This window comes from Zingiber officinale, chromosome 2A, assembly GCF_018446385.1.
Source record: "Zingiber officinale cultivar Zhangliang chromosome 2A, Zo_v1.1, whole genome shotgun sequence".
In the NCBI taxonomy this organism is placed as follows: domain Eukaryota; kingdom Viridiplantae; phylum Streptophyta; class Magnoliopsida; order Zingiberales; family Zingiberaceae; genus Zingiber; species Zingiber officinale.
This window is the reverse complement of record NC_055988.1, coordinates 99,332,886-99,351,503: the sequence shown is the minus strand read 5'-3', so window position 1 is coordinate 99,351,503 and position 18,618 is coordinate 99,332,886. Positions and strand designations below refer to the sequence as shown.

Genomic DNA, 18,618 nt, shown 5'->3' with positions numbered 1-18,618 from the left:
TATATTTATCTAAATGTAAATGATGATAAAATATGAGAAAATGATTATATAGTTAATGTTAGCATAAAATTTAGTAGTGATTGTTAGAGCATCGCTTCAACACAAATTTATGAATTATTTTAAAATTTTAATTTTAATTACAATTTGTAACTTTAAATGTATTTTAAAAAATAAATTTATAGAGCATTTTGGAGATAGAAAAAGATAATTGACGAAGTTATTTGATAACTGATAATAGATCAAAGGATATAATGACTGAAATATTCCTTTTTTAAAAAAAGTAACTAAATGAAAAAAAAATCAAAATTTTTCTTAACGATTAGGATTTTTTTTGAGCTCCCCCAAAATCGGTTAATATAATTGCGCGTGATCGTGAGATATTACATCATCGGGTTTGCAGTTCATGTTCACGCCAACAACCAAACCGAAAACCCGTCCAGGTTCACTCCCCGTAATTGTCATTAAGAAGGACAATCACCCCAGTCTTCTCCTGCCTTCGTTCCTTCCGCCCCTTTTCTCTTGTTTAGGGTTCTTCTCGCATCCAGCTCTCCTCCTTCGACATTGATGGAATCTCGCCTCCTCGCCACGTTCACCTCCTCCTCCTCCTCCTCCCTCTGTTCCTGTTCCTGTTCTTGTTGTTGTTTCTGTTAAATCGGTGTTCGTGTTTTTTTGCGTTTGTTCTGCGTGCCGAAGGTTTCTCCATGGATCTCACCCACCCTCAATCAAATCTCTCACTGGGGTTCCACGCTGCTCCGCCTCCGCTTCCATCTTCGCCGCCGGTGCGTGGCCCGATCCTGGATGACTCGATCTCGCTCCATATCGACTCCGGCCTTCGGGATTCATCCCACAATCCCCGATCGATCCCCTTGCAGCTCCTCGACCAGCATCCTGAGAGCTCCCGTGACGGATCCCTGCGGACGCACGAAGCGGATGAATCCGACGAGGAGCAACAGGAGGAGGAGTTCAGGATTTTGGGGTACGCCATGTGCATCAAGAGGCCGAGGAGAGGGGAATCGAGCTCTTCTTGCTCTTCTACCTCTGTGCTCCCTGCAGCCAAGAAAGCGAAGGTGGAATCCGATCTCGAGACAAGAAGGGCTGCCGTCCGTGCTTGGGGGAACCAGCCCTTGTCTGTGGCCGATCCGGATATATTCAATATCATGGAGAAGGAGAAGAAGCGGCAGGTTCTGGGAATTGAGCTCATCGCATCAGAGAACTTCGTGTGCCGCGGGGTTCTTGATGCCCTTGGGAGCCATTTGACCAACAAGTATTCTGAGGGGTTCCCTGGTGCCAGGTACTATGGCGGGAACCAGTACATTGATCAGATAGAGCGGTTATGCCATGAACGTGCACTCACAGCATTTGGTCTTGATCCTGAGTGCTGGGGGGTGAATGTCCAGCCTTACTCGTGCACCTCAGCCAATTTTGCAGTCTATACAGGGCTACTGCTTCCAAAAGATAGAATTATGGGTTTGGATTCGCCTTCTGGTGGACATGTTAGTCATGGGTACTATGCACCTAGTGGAAAGAAGATATCAGGGGCTTCCATATTTTTTGAGAGTTTGCCATATAAGGTAAATCCACTCACAGGATATATCGACTATGATAAAGTTGAGGAGAAGGCCATGGATTACCGCCCAAAGATATTGATCTGTGGTGGGAGCTCATACCCGAGGGAGTGGGATTATGCTCGATTTAGGCAAATTGCAGATAAGTGTGGAGCAGTCTTGATGTGTGATATGGCTCACATTAGTGGACTTGTGGCTGCTAAGGTTTGAGTTCTCTCCTCTCTCTTTCTCTCTCTTTTTTATTTTTTATTTTTTTATTTTATAATTTACTTTCAGTTTGTGGCATATGGTGCGATTTATCAATTCAGTCATCTACCTTTTATTTCACTCTCTCTCACAAAGGCTTGAGATGACAATGTTTTTTCAATCTATTGCCATTTGAGAGCCATTTTATTAAGAATAGAATTTTAGATAAACCATGTATCTATCTTTTTCTTCATTAAATTCTACTTGTACTTTGAGTCTTAATGATGATTGAATGCCATATCAAGTCTAAACTAATTGCTCATAGTTTAGCACAAACGAGTTTTCCACGACAAGGTTTCTCCAATCTATTGTAAGCCATTTTGGTAAAAATATAATTTTTAATATTTCATTATTCTGTGAATCCTTTCCTTCAATCTATTGTCACTTAAGGGCCATTTTCTTAAGAATAGAATTTAGACTCGTCATTTGTCCCATTTATTTTTTACTGAATTGTAGTTTTACATGAGTCCCAATGTTGACCGGATGTTATATAATGTGCGTTAATGGCTTAAAGTTAAGCTTTCATTCTTGTGGTTACGTAGTGGGATTACTTTTTTTATTTTTATTTTGCCTGTGCAGTGCAACATTACTTTTTCCTGTACTTGCTATTGCATATTTCTTTAGTTTTATAGATATTTGGGTTGCAAAACTCGCACAATTGATAATATATTATATATTGCTATTTGCTTGATACAGTGACGCCTACCATTTCTTCAAGTTATTGGGCCAAATTTAGGGAATTTGCATTTATATACTTTTTTCTCATCATGACATCCTTTATACACAGTGCTCCATTTTATACGTTTTTCTCATATGACATCCTTTATACACAGTGCTACATTTATATACTTTTTCTCATCATGACATCCTTTATAGACAGTGCCAACTAAGTCTGGGATGTGCTAAAAGCGGTTTTGTATAGATCAAAACATATATGGGACTTATTTTGTGTAGGTTGACTTCTTCCATGTTTAGACAGGAAGAGAGGTGAATGCCGATTTTACTAGCATACTGAATTATTTAACGCACTTTGTAGCCTCTTCATAACTGTTTGAAGTTCTGTTTTGGGCTACTGTATTCATTTTTTCTTTTTGGATGGGAAACAACTGTCTTGATATCTTTTACTATCTATAGTTGAACCTTTTTCGCAGGGCAATATTATTGTTATGTCTGAGACCTATTTATTTTTTCTGAAGCGAAACTATCATTTTTTTAATGGTCTTTAAATTCATGGAAAAGCTTTACTCATTGTGTGCCCAATTGAATTCAGGAATGCTTGAGCCCATTTGATTACTGTGATATTGTTACTTCGACAACCCACAAGGGCCTTAGAGGTCCCAGAGGTGGTATAATTTTCTTCAGAAAAGGTAAAAAACAGAAAAGACAAGGATTGTTTCCTGGTCAAACAGAAGGAAATGACAGATATGATTACGAGGACAGGATAAATTTTTCTGTTTTCCCATCACTTCAAGGGGGTCCACATAATAACCATATAGCTGCTTTAGCCATAGCTCTAAAGCAAGTAGCTACACCAGAATACAAAACCTATATTCAACAGGTCAAGAAAAATGCTCAAGCGTTGGCATCAGCTTTTTTAAGAAGGAACTGCAGATTGGTTAGTGGGGGTACAGACAATCATTTAATCCTTTGGGATCTCAGGACTTTGGGTTTAACAGGTATGCAACAAGAACAGGCTTTTACATTCCTTGGAAATATAGTCTTTTAAATTTTGTTTTTTTTTTTTGAAAAAAAACTATCTATTTCGAGTCAGCTACAAGAATCTTATTCCCCATTTAGTGCTATGCAAACTTATATCATTAGTAATATTCAATTTCAATTAAATTATTTTTCATTTTGTTAACTAATGGCTTACTCTACTCGATTCAACTCTTTGTAACTATAGAATATGGTTGCCTTTTAACATGTCCTTGCCATTTCAATGTATTTTCTTTTATTTATTAGTTATTGGGGCCAGACCCTATTGCTCTTGGATACTGATATTTTTTTCTTAACTTGTTTAGCTATACCTTATTAGGGCCACAGATCCTTCTCATATCTACTTTATTAACTTGTCGTGTATGTTTCTTTCTAATAACCAAACATTGATCTATAAAGTATGACCCATCACACCATAGTCTAATGCAAATTCCCTTTTAGCCTAAGGGCATGTAAAGATCATATGAGATTCAAGACTTCTTTATTTCAATCCTCATTCTTCATCCTATTAATTATATTCTTCTTTAATCTCTGTTTTTTTGTTAAATGATAAATCTAAAATATCTGAAGTTGTAGGAATTTCATATTATTCCATCTTAGGTATTATGTCTTAACTATTGCATTATGTGGATTCTTTACTTGTTATTAAAATTACATTTTATATATTCAGTTTTTGTGTTATTTAATTTGAAATCTTTAATTTCCAAGTGTTTTTTCCTCACTGTTCAAGATTCAAATATAATTTATTTACACTAATCAATTAGCACAATATCATCTATTTACATTAATAATAACATAAGAAGATAGAGAGTTAGATCTAGTCCTTCATTTGAATATAAAGGTCATTGTAAAATCATTTATCTACTTCAGTTTGCTCTAAATTAATGGAGCAAACTAACAACTAAATCGTTCTACTATATTGTTTTTTTTCCCATCATTGTAATTTCTATTTTTTTCTCATTTTTCATAAGCCCCTTGATCAGAATGGGGCATTATTGGAATACATGAAAAATGTTCGAGGGGCTTATAGATGTAACAAAACTAGCACCTTTGTCCCCAGAACAGATTACAACTGTTGCAGCTGGCCATATTTTCACTGAAATTTCCTGGCCAGATAATCACCGTTGTAACTAGTTCTCTCAGTTATAGGATTACTTAGAGTGAAATCACAGTGGCACTTAGCAACTTGATGCATTTCCCAGTATTTTTTTACATTATCTGACTAATATACTTCTTAGTTGCTAATATTTGTTTAGCTCCTGACGTGCATCTTAGCCATGATTACCAAAGTTATCACACTCTAAGAAAAATAAACCCAGTTAGCCTCATTGACTAGTTCTGAGGGTGACCGGCCCAGTCATACAGAAATTTTCCATCGGTCACCAGGCTAAATCGGGAATCACATGCGGTGGGCAGCCCAGAAGCTCAGCATCGTTTAGTTGTGCGCTAAATTCTTGCAAATACGTCATAGCTGGGGATCGAATTGCGAGTGCTTGGGTGACACAACCTAGATGTCCTATCGGGCCGGTCACCCCAGAGCTAGTCAATGCTAATTGGGTTTATCATCACACTCTAGAAAAGAAAAGAAAAAAAATGATAAACCCAGTTAGCCTTATTGACTAGCCCGGGGAGTGATCGGCTCGGTCCCATGGAAGTTTTCCACCGCTATTAGGGTAAATTGGAAATCGTGCACGGCGGGTAACCCAAGGCCCAACATCCTTTGGTTGCACACCCCCATTTGGAGGAAATCAAACTCTAGAAAAGAGCCCCATGAGTAGGTTGTTTATGAAGATAAAACTTATTAATTATTCAGATATTATATGTGTGCCAAACATATGGTATTTTTAGAGTTTACTCTATTGGATTCCTTACTAGAAACATGTAACGAGAAGTGATTCTAATTTTTGAGCAGGTAAGATTTTTGAGAAGGTCTGTGAGGCATGCCACATTTCTGTGAACAAAACTCCAATATTCGGTGACAATGGTACTATTTCTCCCGGAGGAGTCAGGATAGGTGAGTTACGACATCCTATATTTTTTTATATTTATTTTAAGCATATGCGGTGTGTAACTACTTGATGTTGGTATCGTGAAGGGACCCCTGCCATGACAACAAGAGGTTGCTTAGAGGGGGATTTCGAAACGATTGCAGAGTTTCTCCTGAGAGCTGTACAAATAGCAAATAACACTCAGAAGGAGCATGGGAAAATCCAAAAGGAGTTCCTGAAGGGCCTCGAGAGCAGTAGGGATGTCATCGAGCTTCGCAGTCAAGTGGAGTCCTTTGCTTCACAGTTTGCCATGCCTGGGTATGATGTTTAGGTAAACAATGAAATGGTTCAGAGGTACCCACTACTTCGCCTTGTGGGGCTTTTTACTTATCCCGAGTTGACGTACCTTCTGTACAAAAATTTACCTGCCGTTATTTAATTTGTCTGCATACAGGTTCTCTGACTTTTTTGTTTTGTTTTTTTTTGCAATTTTGCAATCATGTATGTAAACCCATACTATTTCAATTTACACTTGAGAAAGATTGCTGACTGCAATGTGTAAGATATAATTGTTGATTTTAATTCTTGTAATTTCTTCATTTTATGAAGAACTCTAACCCCAACTAAGGTAATGGCTAGTTCCACAATGGATGGCAGATTGACTATTATATGTTGTAAAGCTTACCATTGAGTATGGAGTGGAAAAGGAAAGAAAGGAGCGAGCAGACAACTAAGTTCACGTCACAGTCAAATGAAATCGGTGGAATCTGGTGTTGTGCTTTGATTAAAGCATTCAAAGGAAACATTTAAGAGGATCAAAATTTGAATTTTATTTGGGATGAATATTCTAGAGGTCGGTTTATAAATTGTAGCGGGGAGGGAGTCTCAGCCCCGTTCAAAACTTAATGTGATGGGTGACCTGCGAACAATCATGGGAGAAATGTAAAGGTGGCATGGGCAGAAGTTGTGTGGCTTGGTGGATTTGAGGGCAACTGGGCAAGAGGATTCGTGGTATATGCTGGATGTGGTGTTCTTAAAAAATTACTATAAATATAATTATATATCAAATAATGAACTTATTTATTTTTTCTTTTGATCTTTATTATTTTTTGTATAAACTTGTAGATTAAATATAATCTCATATATTTTCTTTTCTTTAGTCATACTAAACAATTCTAAAATAAGATAATAAATTGACTTTATGATATAACCAATATATATACTAAAAGTAAAAAAAATCATAAAATAAAATGTAAAACATGACATATATTTTGGCTTTGTTTTAAATTTCGTAAAATAAGTATCTAAATAATATTACAGTATTTAATCCAATAGTAGTTTTGTTTAAGATGAAATTTAAAGTTAATAACTTTAACAAGAATATTTAATATTGTTTTATAATATAAATATCAAATATTTTAGTTAATATATATATATATATATATATATATATATACACGATTTTGATATACTGCGCGACATGCACAGTGCGTGTCTGTGCGCGTCGCGCAGTATATCATGATTTTTTTTTTAATTTTGATTAAATAAATAAATAAAATATATTAATTTTGATTAAAAAAATAAATAAAATATATTTTATACAATTTTATTGGTAGGGTTCAGACATTCTAATTGGGATATAATTTTTCAGTTAATTTTTTTTAAAAAGGTTTTACCTCTGGGGTTTAGATTTTTTCAATTGGATTATAGTATTTAGTTAAAAAAAAAATTAAAAATGAAATAAATTTAAGTATTTACGGAGTATTGTAATATATTAAGGGGATATTATTAGCTACTTATATAAATAAATATTGTTTTTTTTTTAATTAAAATGTCTGTGTTTTGTTTTTTTTTTAATTTTGAATTAAAAAAAAAATTTTTTTAAAGATTAATGTATTAAAAATTTATATAAAGAAATGTTAATTTTTTTAATTATTTTTTTAAATTTAAAATATTAAAAAAATAAAAACAAACTATTAATTGCGTGTCGCGCACTGCGTGACTGTGCAGTCGCGCAGGAGATCAAAACTATATATATATATATATATATATATATATATTAGTTCAATACTAAATTTGATATTTTATGACATAGTATGAAATTATGTTAATACTGTTATAATTAAAAATTATAACAGTATTAACATAATTTCATACTATGTCATAAAATATCAAATTTAGTATTGAACTAATATCTATAAATATATATATATATATATATATATATATATAATTTTATATATTAATCATAGTTAGGCTATATATATTGAATGTATTTATAAATTACTTACTTTGCAACACTTTCAGACGTTGTAAAAATTATTATAGAATTCAAAAATTCAAACGGAAAGTTCTTTAGGTAATCTGTAACGCGTCCGTTAATATGACATTATAATGACACTGTACATTAATTTGATACTGTGGAGGGTATTATAACATCCTTCTGCTTGAACGTGTTCAAGTATGCACTGGGCCACCCCCTATGTTATAATTTTTTTAATTTTATATATTAAAAAAATTAATATTATTTTTGAAAAATAATAAAATTATATTTTAAAAGTAAGATTATTATTAAAAATAATAATAATAATTTAAATATTTTAAAATATATTTATTTAATATGATATAATTTTAAGATGATTGAGTGGATTGTGAGACCTATAGATAATGAATATTAATGTTAAAAGGAATGTGGGTGAAAGAACGATGTTGTTATAATAAATATGTGAGAGTGACTCTTATGTTTTTTGATGAGATGATGAGTATTATAACGATATAGCGTTATGGATGTCCTAAGACAAATGCATTAAATAAGTTACAAAGCACTTTAGTAAAGCATTTTCTAGCTATATGTATATTCACTTTTGTCTACTCTGATTTTGTTCATCATGTGGACAATATTGTTTAGTATTTTCATGCCCTACATTATATATTGTTCTATGACTCTTTTAACTGATTCTATGATTTATTTTTCTTTATATAACCTGAGAATGAACAGATACCTTAGATGAACATGCTACTATATTCTTCTTGTTCATCATGTTCACAATATTGCTTGATATGATACTTTCCCTTCATGCTCAACTCATCGTTTTTGCTACTCTCTTTCTTTTTATTGGAGTTATCATGCACGGTATCCACAGGTTGAGTGAAACTTGAGCTTAAAGCACATGGCGAACAAGTGAACCAACTAGTCATGATGAATGAGCTGTTATTTGGGCCTTATCGAGTTGAGCTAGGTCATCCTATCCTAATGTGGTAAAAGACGATTCATTCACCGTCAGCACCCCTGCTAACTCGTCTCTAGGTCAATACGAAGGAGGTAAGTTACGCAAGTCATTCTCCCCTAGGAACTGAGCATACATGAGCAAATAAAAAATGTCTCAAGATTAATGTTCAATTTTCAATACATCATTATCCTGAGACTGCCCAAGCTCGGAGCATATTATGAACAGGTGAACCAGCTGATCGTGGCAGTAGAGGAGCTTCTGTTTAGGCCTCATTCGTCACGCCGACCTCACTCTTCCACCCCAAGAAGATGAGCATGGATGAAAACAGGAGGTAAACTAAAGGAAAATATCAAATAAAAAAAAATAGTTCGGATCCTCTGTCTCAAAATCATATTTTCACGTGTCCCTTTATCGATCAGATGGTCATGACATCCTTGAGATATGTACAATATCTTTGAGATATTATTTAATTTGTCTGATACGCAAGTGACATAGAGATGATACATGATTTCAAGACAAAGAATCCGAACTCATGAGCGGTTATTTCAACGATTCAAATCCGAGTATGGATATCTCAAGATCATAAAAATTTGACCGTTACAATAAAACCTCCTCGAAAGGAAGGTGTTAAATAATAAATTTTAATATTGTAATTCGAAATTTCTCAAACGTGTCAAGATATATAAGGATGGGCTTTTTTACGTTCCGGTCTGGTCAAAAGACGGGCCCCGCTCGGCCCGGTTGATACTTCACCGAGGCGGAAACCAAAACGATCTGCCGCTTTAAATTCGCCTCATAATTAGGTTTTGAACTTGATCCCCACCGGTTGGTTTCGTTCTTCTCGATGGCGGCGGAGAGCAGCAGGGAGCTCCTGGACCAGCCATCGGCGCCGCCACTCCTGCGCAGGCTTCTCGTGTCCGGCACGACGCATAAGCGAGGACGCACCGCCAAAGCGGCCAAAGGCGCGGCGGCGGCGGCGGCACCTCGAAGCCAAGTGATGGACAAAGTGAAGGACTTCCTGGGCGTGATCGCTAAAGCCAACGACAAACTGGAGCTCGACGTCCGCGAGAGATCGCGCGCGGACTACGACGTCGAGGTGCTCAGCGGCAACGAGAAGACGTACATCGAGATGGATCTGCTCCTGGGCGTCGCCGACCTCCACGACGACGAAGCCGTGGCGGCGGCGGAGGCTGCCATGAGCGGCGCCACGCCACCGTCGCTGCCTGCCGCTAGCGACGCCTCCTCCGACACAGGCGACGGCTCAAGCGACGAGAAGGAAGCATCTAGTGGATCGGAGAAGAAGCGCAAGCAGAACAAGCGGCCGAAGATCGTAGTGCTGGATCCATCTGATGCGAGTTCGATGCAAATGCAATAGTGACTACTAGACATAGACATTGTGCTGCTGTTATTCTAATCCCTTTCTCGTAGCTCACAATTCCTTACAATTTTAATCTTTTACTGAAGGCCACTCCATTGATCTTACTGTTGGACACAAACAATCTGTTGTTGTCGGAGATTTACGGATATTAATTGAATATAAGTTATACTGAATTAAATTCAATTTACAGTCGAAATGATCTGAACGAATAATTTCATATTGCCAACAGACGTTGGTTCCTGTAACGTGCAGAAGATTAGACTAATTCATTGAGTGGGCAGTTCAAATCGACAGGGTAGGTATGCAGAGCGACAGACTAGATCGGTAGGGCAGGTTTACAGAGCGGCAGATCAGATCAACAGGGCAGGTTTGCAGAGTGGTAGACCAAAGCGACAGACCAGAATGGCAGGGTAGGCCTGTAAGGCGGTAGATCAGAGCGACAGATCGACCAGAGCGACATACTAAATCTGCAGAGCGGCATACCAGATCTAGCGAGCAGACTGGCTGGTCGGGCGGATGAAGAGATCGACCGGGAAAATTAACCGAGGCCTACGAGAGTCACAGTTTCCTTGAAACAGATTTGCCTATCTCCGGCTGTGTTTCGAGGCTTACAAGGATTGTCTGTTTCCCAGATTGGGCAAATTGGTTGTCCCACTTGAGCAAATTTTGCCCCGACCGGTCCGACATTCGTGTGCTTCGAGGCTTACAAGGGTCGTCTGTTTTCTAGACCGGGCAAATTGGTTGTCCCACTTGAGTAAATTTTGCCCCGACCGGTCTGACATTTGTGTACGCAGGTCGCGCTCGCACACGAGCCAACTTAGTTCAGTGCAATCCGGGCGCTGGATTTGCACCTCCTCCTGCGCACCCACACGTGAGAGAGAGTCTCTCCTCATGCATTTGTTCACATCCTCAATGTATGTAAATCAATATAAATAAAAAAAATGCTTTGAAACTTTCAATGTGGGACTAAAGTCCCATTCACAATGGAACCTCTTTTCTTTTCCATTTCTTCTCCATTCGCTTATTCAACAATCCCCCACATGAATGGAGATAGGGTAAGTGATAGCATTCAGCAGTTGAGTCAAGTATAGGATAGGTAGGTTTTACCCTTTGAACCTTCCTTTGTGAAGATCTGGTTATTTACTGGCTGATAGTAGACACGATGTCCTTGAACTGTACGACTGTCTGTGTAAGCAGTGACAAATCTCATCCAAGACTCTCCCTGATACAACTCAGTTCTCATGAGTGTGTTCGTTCTTGGCCATGAATACGTCTGGTTCTGTGAGAAGCTTTAAGAATTGTGCCTCCAATTCTCTTCGAAGCGGTCCCACTTCTTTCTCACATAGGTGATCCCTCAAGAGTTGCCATCTACTCTTCTTGATCATTAAAAGCCCATCGGCTTACCCTAGTCTAGTCACTGTTTCATTGGATTATCTCCCTACAGTGTGTCTAGTCAGTGCATATTAGTTGTCCCTTTGAACCTAGTTCTTGGGATCTCCAGTCAGCATAGGTTGGCTGCCCTCTGCACTGATCGCTGACAACGACGTCAAGCCCATTCCTCTTGATGAGCTTGCAACTAACTCTCCATTTAACCCTTGGTTAGCGGATCCACTAGGTTATCTTTTGACTTCACATAGTCAACAATGATAACTCCCGTTGAGAGTAGTTGTCTAATGGTATTATGTCTACGACGTATATGTCTAGACTTACCATTATACAAATGACTTTGTGCCCGACCGATTGCCGATTGACTATCGAAATGTATGCAAATCGTCGACACAGGTTTCGGTCATCGTGGAATATCTTCTAAGAATTGCCATATGTTGGGTTATCGGGCCGCGAAAACCGCGTTTTCGCGTCGCGGAAACCCTGAATCACCCATGCCACTGGATCTCGTGCGAAGAAAAACTTTCGAAAATACGAGTACGAGTTTAAAACTATGATCTACAGTAGATCTACAAAGGAAAAACATTTTATACCTTTGAAGCGTGCCCTTGCAAATCCCGCTCGTCCAATGGTACGCCGGATCTTGAAGTTGTCAATGTAGACAACTCTCTAGTGATATCCACACGAACAAGATGTGTTCTCTAACACTCAAGGATGGAGAAGAGAGCACCACAAGTGTGCTAGCACTCTCTAGGGCTCTCGGATAGGATTGGAAGAAGAAGAAAGGAAAAGAAGAGAACACACTCCTCTAAAATCTTTATGTGACTTTCACTAACCTTTCTTCTTGGATTAGATTCACTCTCCTTTCTTCTCCCTTGCTTGAAACCCACGACCAAGAGAAGAGAAGGAGCAAGAAGAGAGCTTAGGAGGAGGAAGATCACTTGAATGAGAGTTACACTTGCAAAATGAAACTCTTTTCATCTAATTAAGTGGTTTGTAACCTCCATGGGATACCAAGAGTTACAACTCTTGGTAACTCCCATGAGGTGGCACTTCACTTAAGTAACCATCATGATGTGGAGCATCATCATTGATCCACTTAATGCCAACTCACCAATGAGGTGGCATAAAGTCAAGTCAAACTTGACTCTTCATCTTCCTCTCAAGTCAAGTCAAACTTAACTTAATCTCTCTCATGGTTGATCTAATCCAACCATTTAATTCAAGCCAATTTAATATAATGAATCTAATTCATTTAATTAAATTGATTCAATGAGTCATAATCTAAATTAGACTCATTGAACACATGAATCAACTTGAGTCCAACTCAATTAGCCCAATTAGGATTACTCTTAATCCAATTTGATTCATCAAATGAATCTAATCCTCTTGGTTCATCATATGAACCTAATCTCCATCCACTTGTTCTTTGTGTGTGACCCAATAGGTTCTTGTAACGTTGGCAATGCCCCTAAACTCATTTAGAAACATAAGTAATGAGCGGTATCTAGCAATACATCATTACTACCCAAGTTACAAGAATGTTGAGATCCAACATCACCTTGTGACTACTAATTGTGACTCCTCACAATATATGACAAGTGTCCTTCTATCCTAGACATCTAGATTGATCAATGTGAGGCATAGACCGTGTTATCCTCTAATCAATCTAAATCTTGAACTCCAAGTAGATTCACTCAATCAAATGAGCTCAATATCTCATATTGACTCATTTGGACATGGCCATGCACTTCGTGGTCTCACTCTATTAAGAATATTGATGTCTCTCCCGTCATATAGGAGGGATAGATCCCATCTACATCACTCACATCCCTCCGCATAATTTGTTACATACCCAGTAATCGCCTTTATAGTCCACCCAGTTACGGGTGACGTTTGACGAAACTTATGTAGGGAACCATGGTGACTTCAGGTCTAAGGACTAGTAGTCATACTAATAGTCACATGAGAAAGTATATGACACTCATATAACGATCCATGATACTTTCTCATGGCGGGTCATTTAGTATACATTCTCTAATGTATACCTATGTGTCAACTTGATATCTCTATATCCATGACTTGTGAGATCAAGTCATCGAGTTGACCTACATGCTAGTCTTATTGCATTAACATTGTCCCTGAATGTTAATACTCGACTAGGAATGATTAAGAGTAGTGTTCCCTATATCATCTCACTATCGGTTCAACTAACCGATTGATATAGGTGAGAACCGTCTACTCAAGGACGTTATTATACTTAGTTTATTTGGCACCAATACAAGTAAGCATAATAACCAAAAACCAAATGCCATTATTTATATAGAATATGATACAAGAAGTCCAAAATACAATCATCAAATGATTGGCTCTAGGGCTCTAGCTAACACCATAGCCATTCAGTCTCTTCACCACATTTGTCAAGAGCTACAAACTCAGATTCCATCGTGGATTTGGTTATTACGGTTTGCTTAGAAGATTTTCAGGAAATGGTTGCACCTACTAGAGTGAAGACATATCCACTCGTAGACTTAGAGTCTTTTATATCAGATATCCAACTTGCATCGCTGTATTCTTCGATTACAGTAGGATATCTTGTATAGTGTAGTCCATATTCACGAGTATACCTCAAGTACCTCAGTACTCTTGTTATCCCTTTCCAGTGCTCAACACCGGGATTACTCGTGTATCTACTTAGTTTGCTTACTGCGTAGGCCAAGTCTGGTCGTGTACAACTCATCAAGTACATCAGACTTCCAATCACTCGAGAGTACTCTATCTGCGAGATACTTTTATCTCGATTTTTTGATAGATGTTGACTCGTATCTATCGGCGTTCATGCCAACGCAGTATTACCCTTGGTGAATTTCTCAAGAATCTTGTCCACGTAATGAGACTGACTAAGATCAAGTCCTTTTGTCGTTCTAAGAATTTTGATTCCTAGAATCACATCAGCAAGGCCCATGTCTTTCATGTCAAATCTTGAGTTCAACATATCTTTAGTGGATTTGATTATCTTATCATTATTCCTATTGATAAGTATGTCATCTACATAGAGGCACAAGATGACATAGTCACTCTTTGTGGCTTTCATGTAGACACATTTATCATATTCATTGATCTTGAATCCACATTCCTTCATGGCATTATTGAATTTCTCATGCCACTGCTTTGGTGCTTGTTTCAAGCCATATAATGACTTCACCAATCTACAGACCTTGTTTTTCTGTCTTGGCACAGAAAATCCCTCAGGTTGGTCCATGTAGATTTCCTCTTCTAAATCCCCATTTAGAAAGGCTGTTTTTACATCCATTTGATGTATTTCGAAATTCCATAGAGTGACAATAGCCAACAATACTCTAATGGAAGTTATTCTTGACACCAGAGAGTATGCATCGAAGTAATCAAGGTCTTCTCGTTGTCTGTATCCTTTGATTACCAATCTGGTCTTGTATTTATCTATTATGTCATCTGATTTCATTTTCTTCTTGAAGGTCCATTTGTAACCTAGTGGTTTACTTCCTGGAGGAAGATCCATAAGTTCCCAAGTGTGATTTTACAAGATAGATTCTATCTCAGATGCAATTGCCTCTTTCCAGTGAGGTCCATCAGAAGAGCCTACAACTTCTGAGTAACTTCGGGGCTCACTCTCAAACATGAAACTGATAAAATCTGATCCATAGGATTTTTCTACCCGAGCTCTATTGCTCCGTTTAGGCTCAACCTCCACGGGTTCCTCGTCATCATCATCATCTTCTCCGCCTTGTGTTTCGTTTTCCTATTTTGAGGAGCTAGAATCCTCTCGGGTATTATACAGAAACACATACTCGAAGAACGAGGCATTTCTCGATTCGATTATCGAGTTCTTGTGTATCTCCGGTATGTATGACTCATACACACAAAATCTATACGCAGTGCTGTTTTGTGCATATCCAATAAATATGCAATCAACAGTCTTTGGTCTTATCTTAATCCTTTTTGGATCAGGCACCAACACTTTGGTAAGACACCCCCACATTTATAAATATTTGTAGGACGGTTGTCTTTCATTCCACAACTCATAAGGCCTCTTATCTATTTTCTTCCGGGGTACCTTATTTAAAAGGTAATTAGCTGTTAACACAGCTTCCCCTCACATGGACTCTAGTAATCCAGAGCTCAATAGAAGAGCATTCATCATCTCTTTTAGAGTTCGATTCTTTCGCTCAGCAACTCCATTTTGTTGAGAAGTATAAGGAGCTGTTGTTTCGTGTCTGATCCCATGTTCAGCACACAACTCAGCGAATGGTGACACATATTCACCGTCTCGGTCACTTCGAACCACCTTAATTTTCCTATTAAGTTGGGTTTCAACCTCATTCTTATAGAAAGCAAATTTCTCTATATCTTCATCTTTACTTTTAAGAAGATACACATAACAATATTTTGTGTTATCATCTACAAAAGTGATGAAGTATTTATTACCACTACATGTTGGCGTACCTTTCAGGTCGCACACATCAGTGTGGATTAGATCAAGTGGTTCATTACTTCTTTCAATATGCTGAAAGGATGACCTTATCATTTTTGCTTCAACACAAATCTCATACTTGTGTTTTGGGTCAAGGTGGAATGTAGGTATGCTTTGCATATTAATTAATCTACGAAAAACATCGTAGTTGACATGTCCTAGTCTACCATGCCACAAACACAAAGACTCAAACATATAAGTGGAAGAGCTTTTAGTTTTATTTATCTTAGGCCTAATCGCCATTACATTGAGCTTAAACAACCCATCAGATACAAAGCCACTTCCTACAAACACTCCATTCTTGGACAATACAACTATGTTCGACTCAAAGACAATGCGAAAGTCATGCTTGCTTAACAGTGATCTGGACACTAGATTCTTTTGAATCTCCGGAACATACAACACATTGTTCAGAGTGAGAACCTTGCCCGAGGTCATCTTCAGCACCACCTTTCTTTGGCCCTTGATGTTCGAGGTTGCTGAGTTCCCCATGAACAATTTGTCTCTAGTGACTTATTCGAAGTTGTGGAGCAGCTCCTTATTGCAGCACACATGTCTGGTGGCTCCAGTATCGATCCACCATTGCTGCGGGTTTGAACCGATCAGATTCAACTCAGAGACAACAGCGCAGAGGTCGTCCATTTCTGGTCCCTCGTTCAGGTTGACCTCTTGCTTCTTCTCCGACTTTCTGCACTCCGAAGATTTGTGACCCACTTTGTCATAGTTGAAGCAATTCCCAGAGAATTTCTTCTTGCTAATGCCTCCTCTGGGTCCCATCTTGGAAGACTTGGGGTTCTTCCGTTTCGAGCTTTGACCGTGCTCGACCATGTTGGCTTTCACAGTAGCCTGAGAGAATAGTTTCCTCTCTGAACTCTTGTTGTCTTCTTCGATGCGAAGTCGAACAATGAGTTCCTCCACATTCATCTCCTTCCGCTTGTGATTCAGGTAGTTCTTGAAGTCCTTCTAGCCGGGAGGCAGCTTCTCAATGATAGCAACCACCTGGAAGGTTTCACTCAGAACCATCCCTTCTGAGTGGATCTCGTACAAGATCATCTGAAGCTCCTGGACTTGACTGATCACCGTCTTGGAGTCAACCATCTTCTAGTTTAGGAATCGGCCCACGATGAACTTCTTTGCCCCTGCATCCTCCGTCTTGTATTTCTTGTCTAGGGACTCCCACAGCTCCTTAGCCGTTCTCTTCATGCTATACACAACATACAGCGAGTCGGTAATGCAGTTGAGGATGTAGTTTCGGAGAAGGAACTCAGAATGAGTCCATGCCTCCACTATACTGATGGTCTGCGCATCAGCATCCTCAGCTCGCTTGGGAGGGTCCTCGGTCAAGAACTGAGCCAGATTGAGCGTAGTCAAGTAGAAGAGTATCTTCTGCTACCACCTTTTGAAGTTCAGTCCACTGAACTTCTCTGGCTTTTCCCCGTGGTTGATTAACACAGTTCCAATCGGGACGGAGGGGGCCTGCACGTATTGAGTCTGTTGCACCTCAACATTTCGTTCCGTGACCATCTCAACAGAGGCGAGTCTGTTTCAAGATTGTTGGACACAAACAATCTGTTGCCGGAGATTTACGGATATTAGTTGAATTTAAGCTACACTGAATTAAATTTAACTTACAGTCGAAATGACCTGAGTGGATAATCTTAGGCTGCCAGCAGGGGCTGGTTTCTGTAACATGCAGAAGATCAGACTAATTCACCAAGCGGGCAGACCAGATCGATAGGGCAGGTCTGTAGAGTGGCATTCCAGATCGACAGGGCAGGTCTGTAGAGCGACATACCAGATCGACAGACCAGAGCAGCATGGCAGGTCTGTAGAGCGGCAGACCAGATCAACAAGGCAGGTCTGCAGAGCGGTAGACCAGATCGACAGACCAGAGCGGCAGGGTAGGTCTGCAGGGCGGTAGACCAGAGCGACAGACCAAAGTGGCAGGGCAGTAGACCAGAGCGATAGGGTAGGTCTGTTGGGCAGTAGACCAGAGCGGTAGGTAGAGCCGTCAATTTGGGTTGGGTCCGTCGGCTTGGCCCGCCCCGCCAAACTATTAAGTTGGTTTTCAACCTCATTTTTATAGAGAGCAAATTTCTCTATAGTTTCATCCTTACTTTTAAGAAAATACACATAACAATATTTTGTGTTATCATCTACAAAGTGATGAATTATTTATTACCACCACGTGTTGGCGTACCTTTCAGGTCGCACACATCAGTGTGGATTAGGTCAAGTGGTTCATTACTTCTTTCAATATGCTGAAAGGATGACCTTATCATTTTTTCTTCAACACAAATCTCATACTTGTGTTTTGGGTCAAGGTGGAATGTAGGTATGCTTTGCATACTAATTAATCTACGAAATACATCGTAGTTGACATGTCCTAGTCTACCATGCCACAAACACGAAAACTCAAGCATATAAGTGGAAGAGCTTTTAGTTTTATTTATCTTAGGTCTAATCGCCATTACATTGAGCTTAAACAACCCATCAGATACATAGCCACTTCCTACAAACACTCCATTCTTGGACAATACAACTATGTTCGACTCAAAGACAATGCGAAAGCCATGTTTGCTTAATAGTGATTTGGACA

The 18,618-nt window shown here is 38.7% G+C and overlaps 2 protein-coding genes across 2 annotated transcripts; both read left to right on the top strand.

Annotated features, from left to right (window-relative positions):
• The first annotated feature begins 474 nt into the window (after positions 1-474).
• LOC122041691 (serine hydroxymethyltransferase 7-like) lies at positions 475-6,064 on the top strand. The gene is made up of 4 exons (XM_042601463.1): positions 475-1,769; positions 3,082-3,487; positions 5,440-5,541; positions 5,623-6,064. The coding sequence occupies exons 1-4, from the start codon at positions 702-704 to the stop codon at positions 5,844-5,846; spliced, it is 1,800 nt and encodes a 599-aa protein (XP_042457397.1). The 5' UTR covers positions 475-701; the 3' UTR covers positions 5,847-6,064.
• A 3,475-nt stretch (positions 6,065-9,539) lies between these two features.
• Positions 9,540-10,227, top strand: LOC122039832. The gene has a single exon (XM_042599264.1). The coding sequence runs from the start codon at positions 9,590-9,592 to the stop codon at positions 10,118-10,120; it is 531 nt and encodes a 176-aa protein (XP_042455198.1). The 5' UTR covers positions 9,540-9,589; the 3' UTR covers positions 10,121-10,227.
• The last annotated feature ends 8,391 nt before the right edge of the window (positions 10,228-18,618 follow it).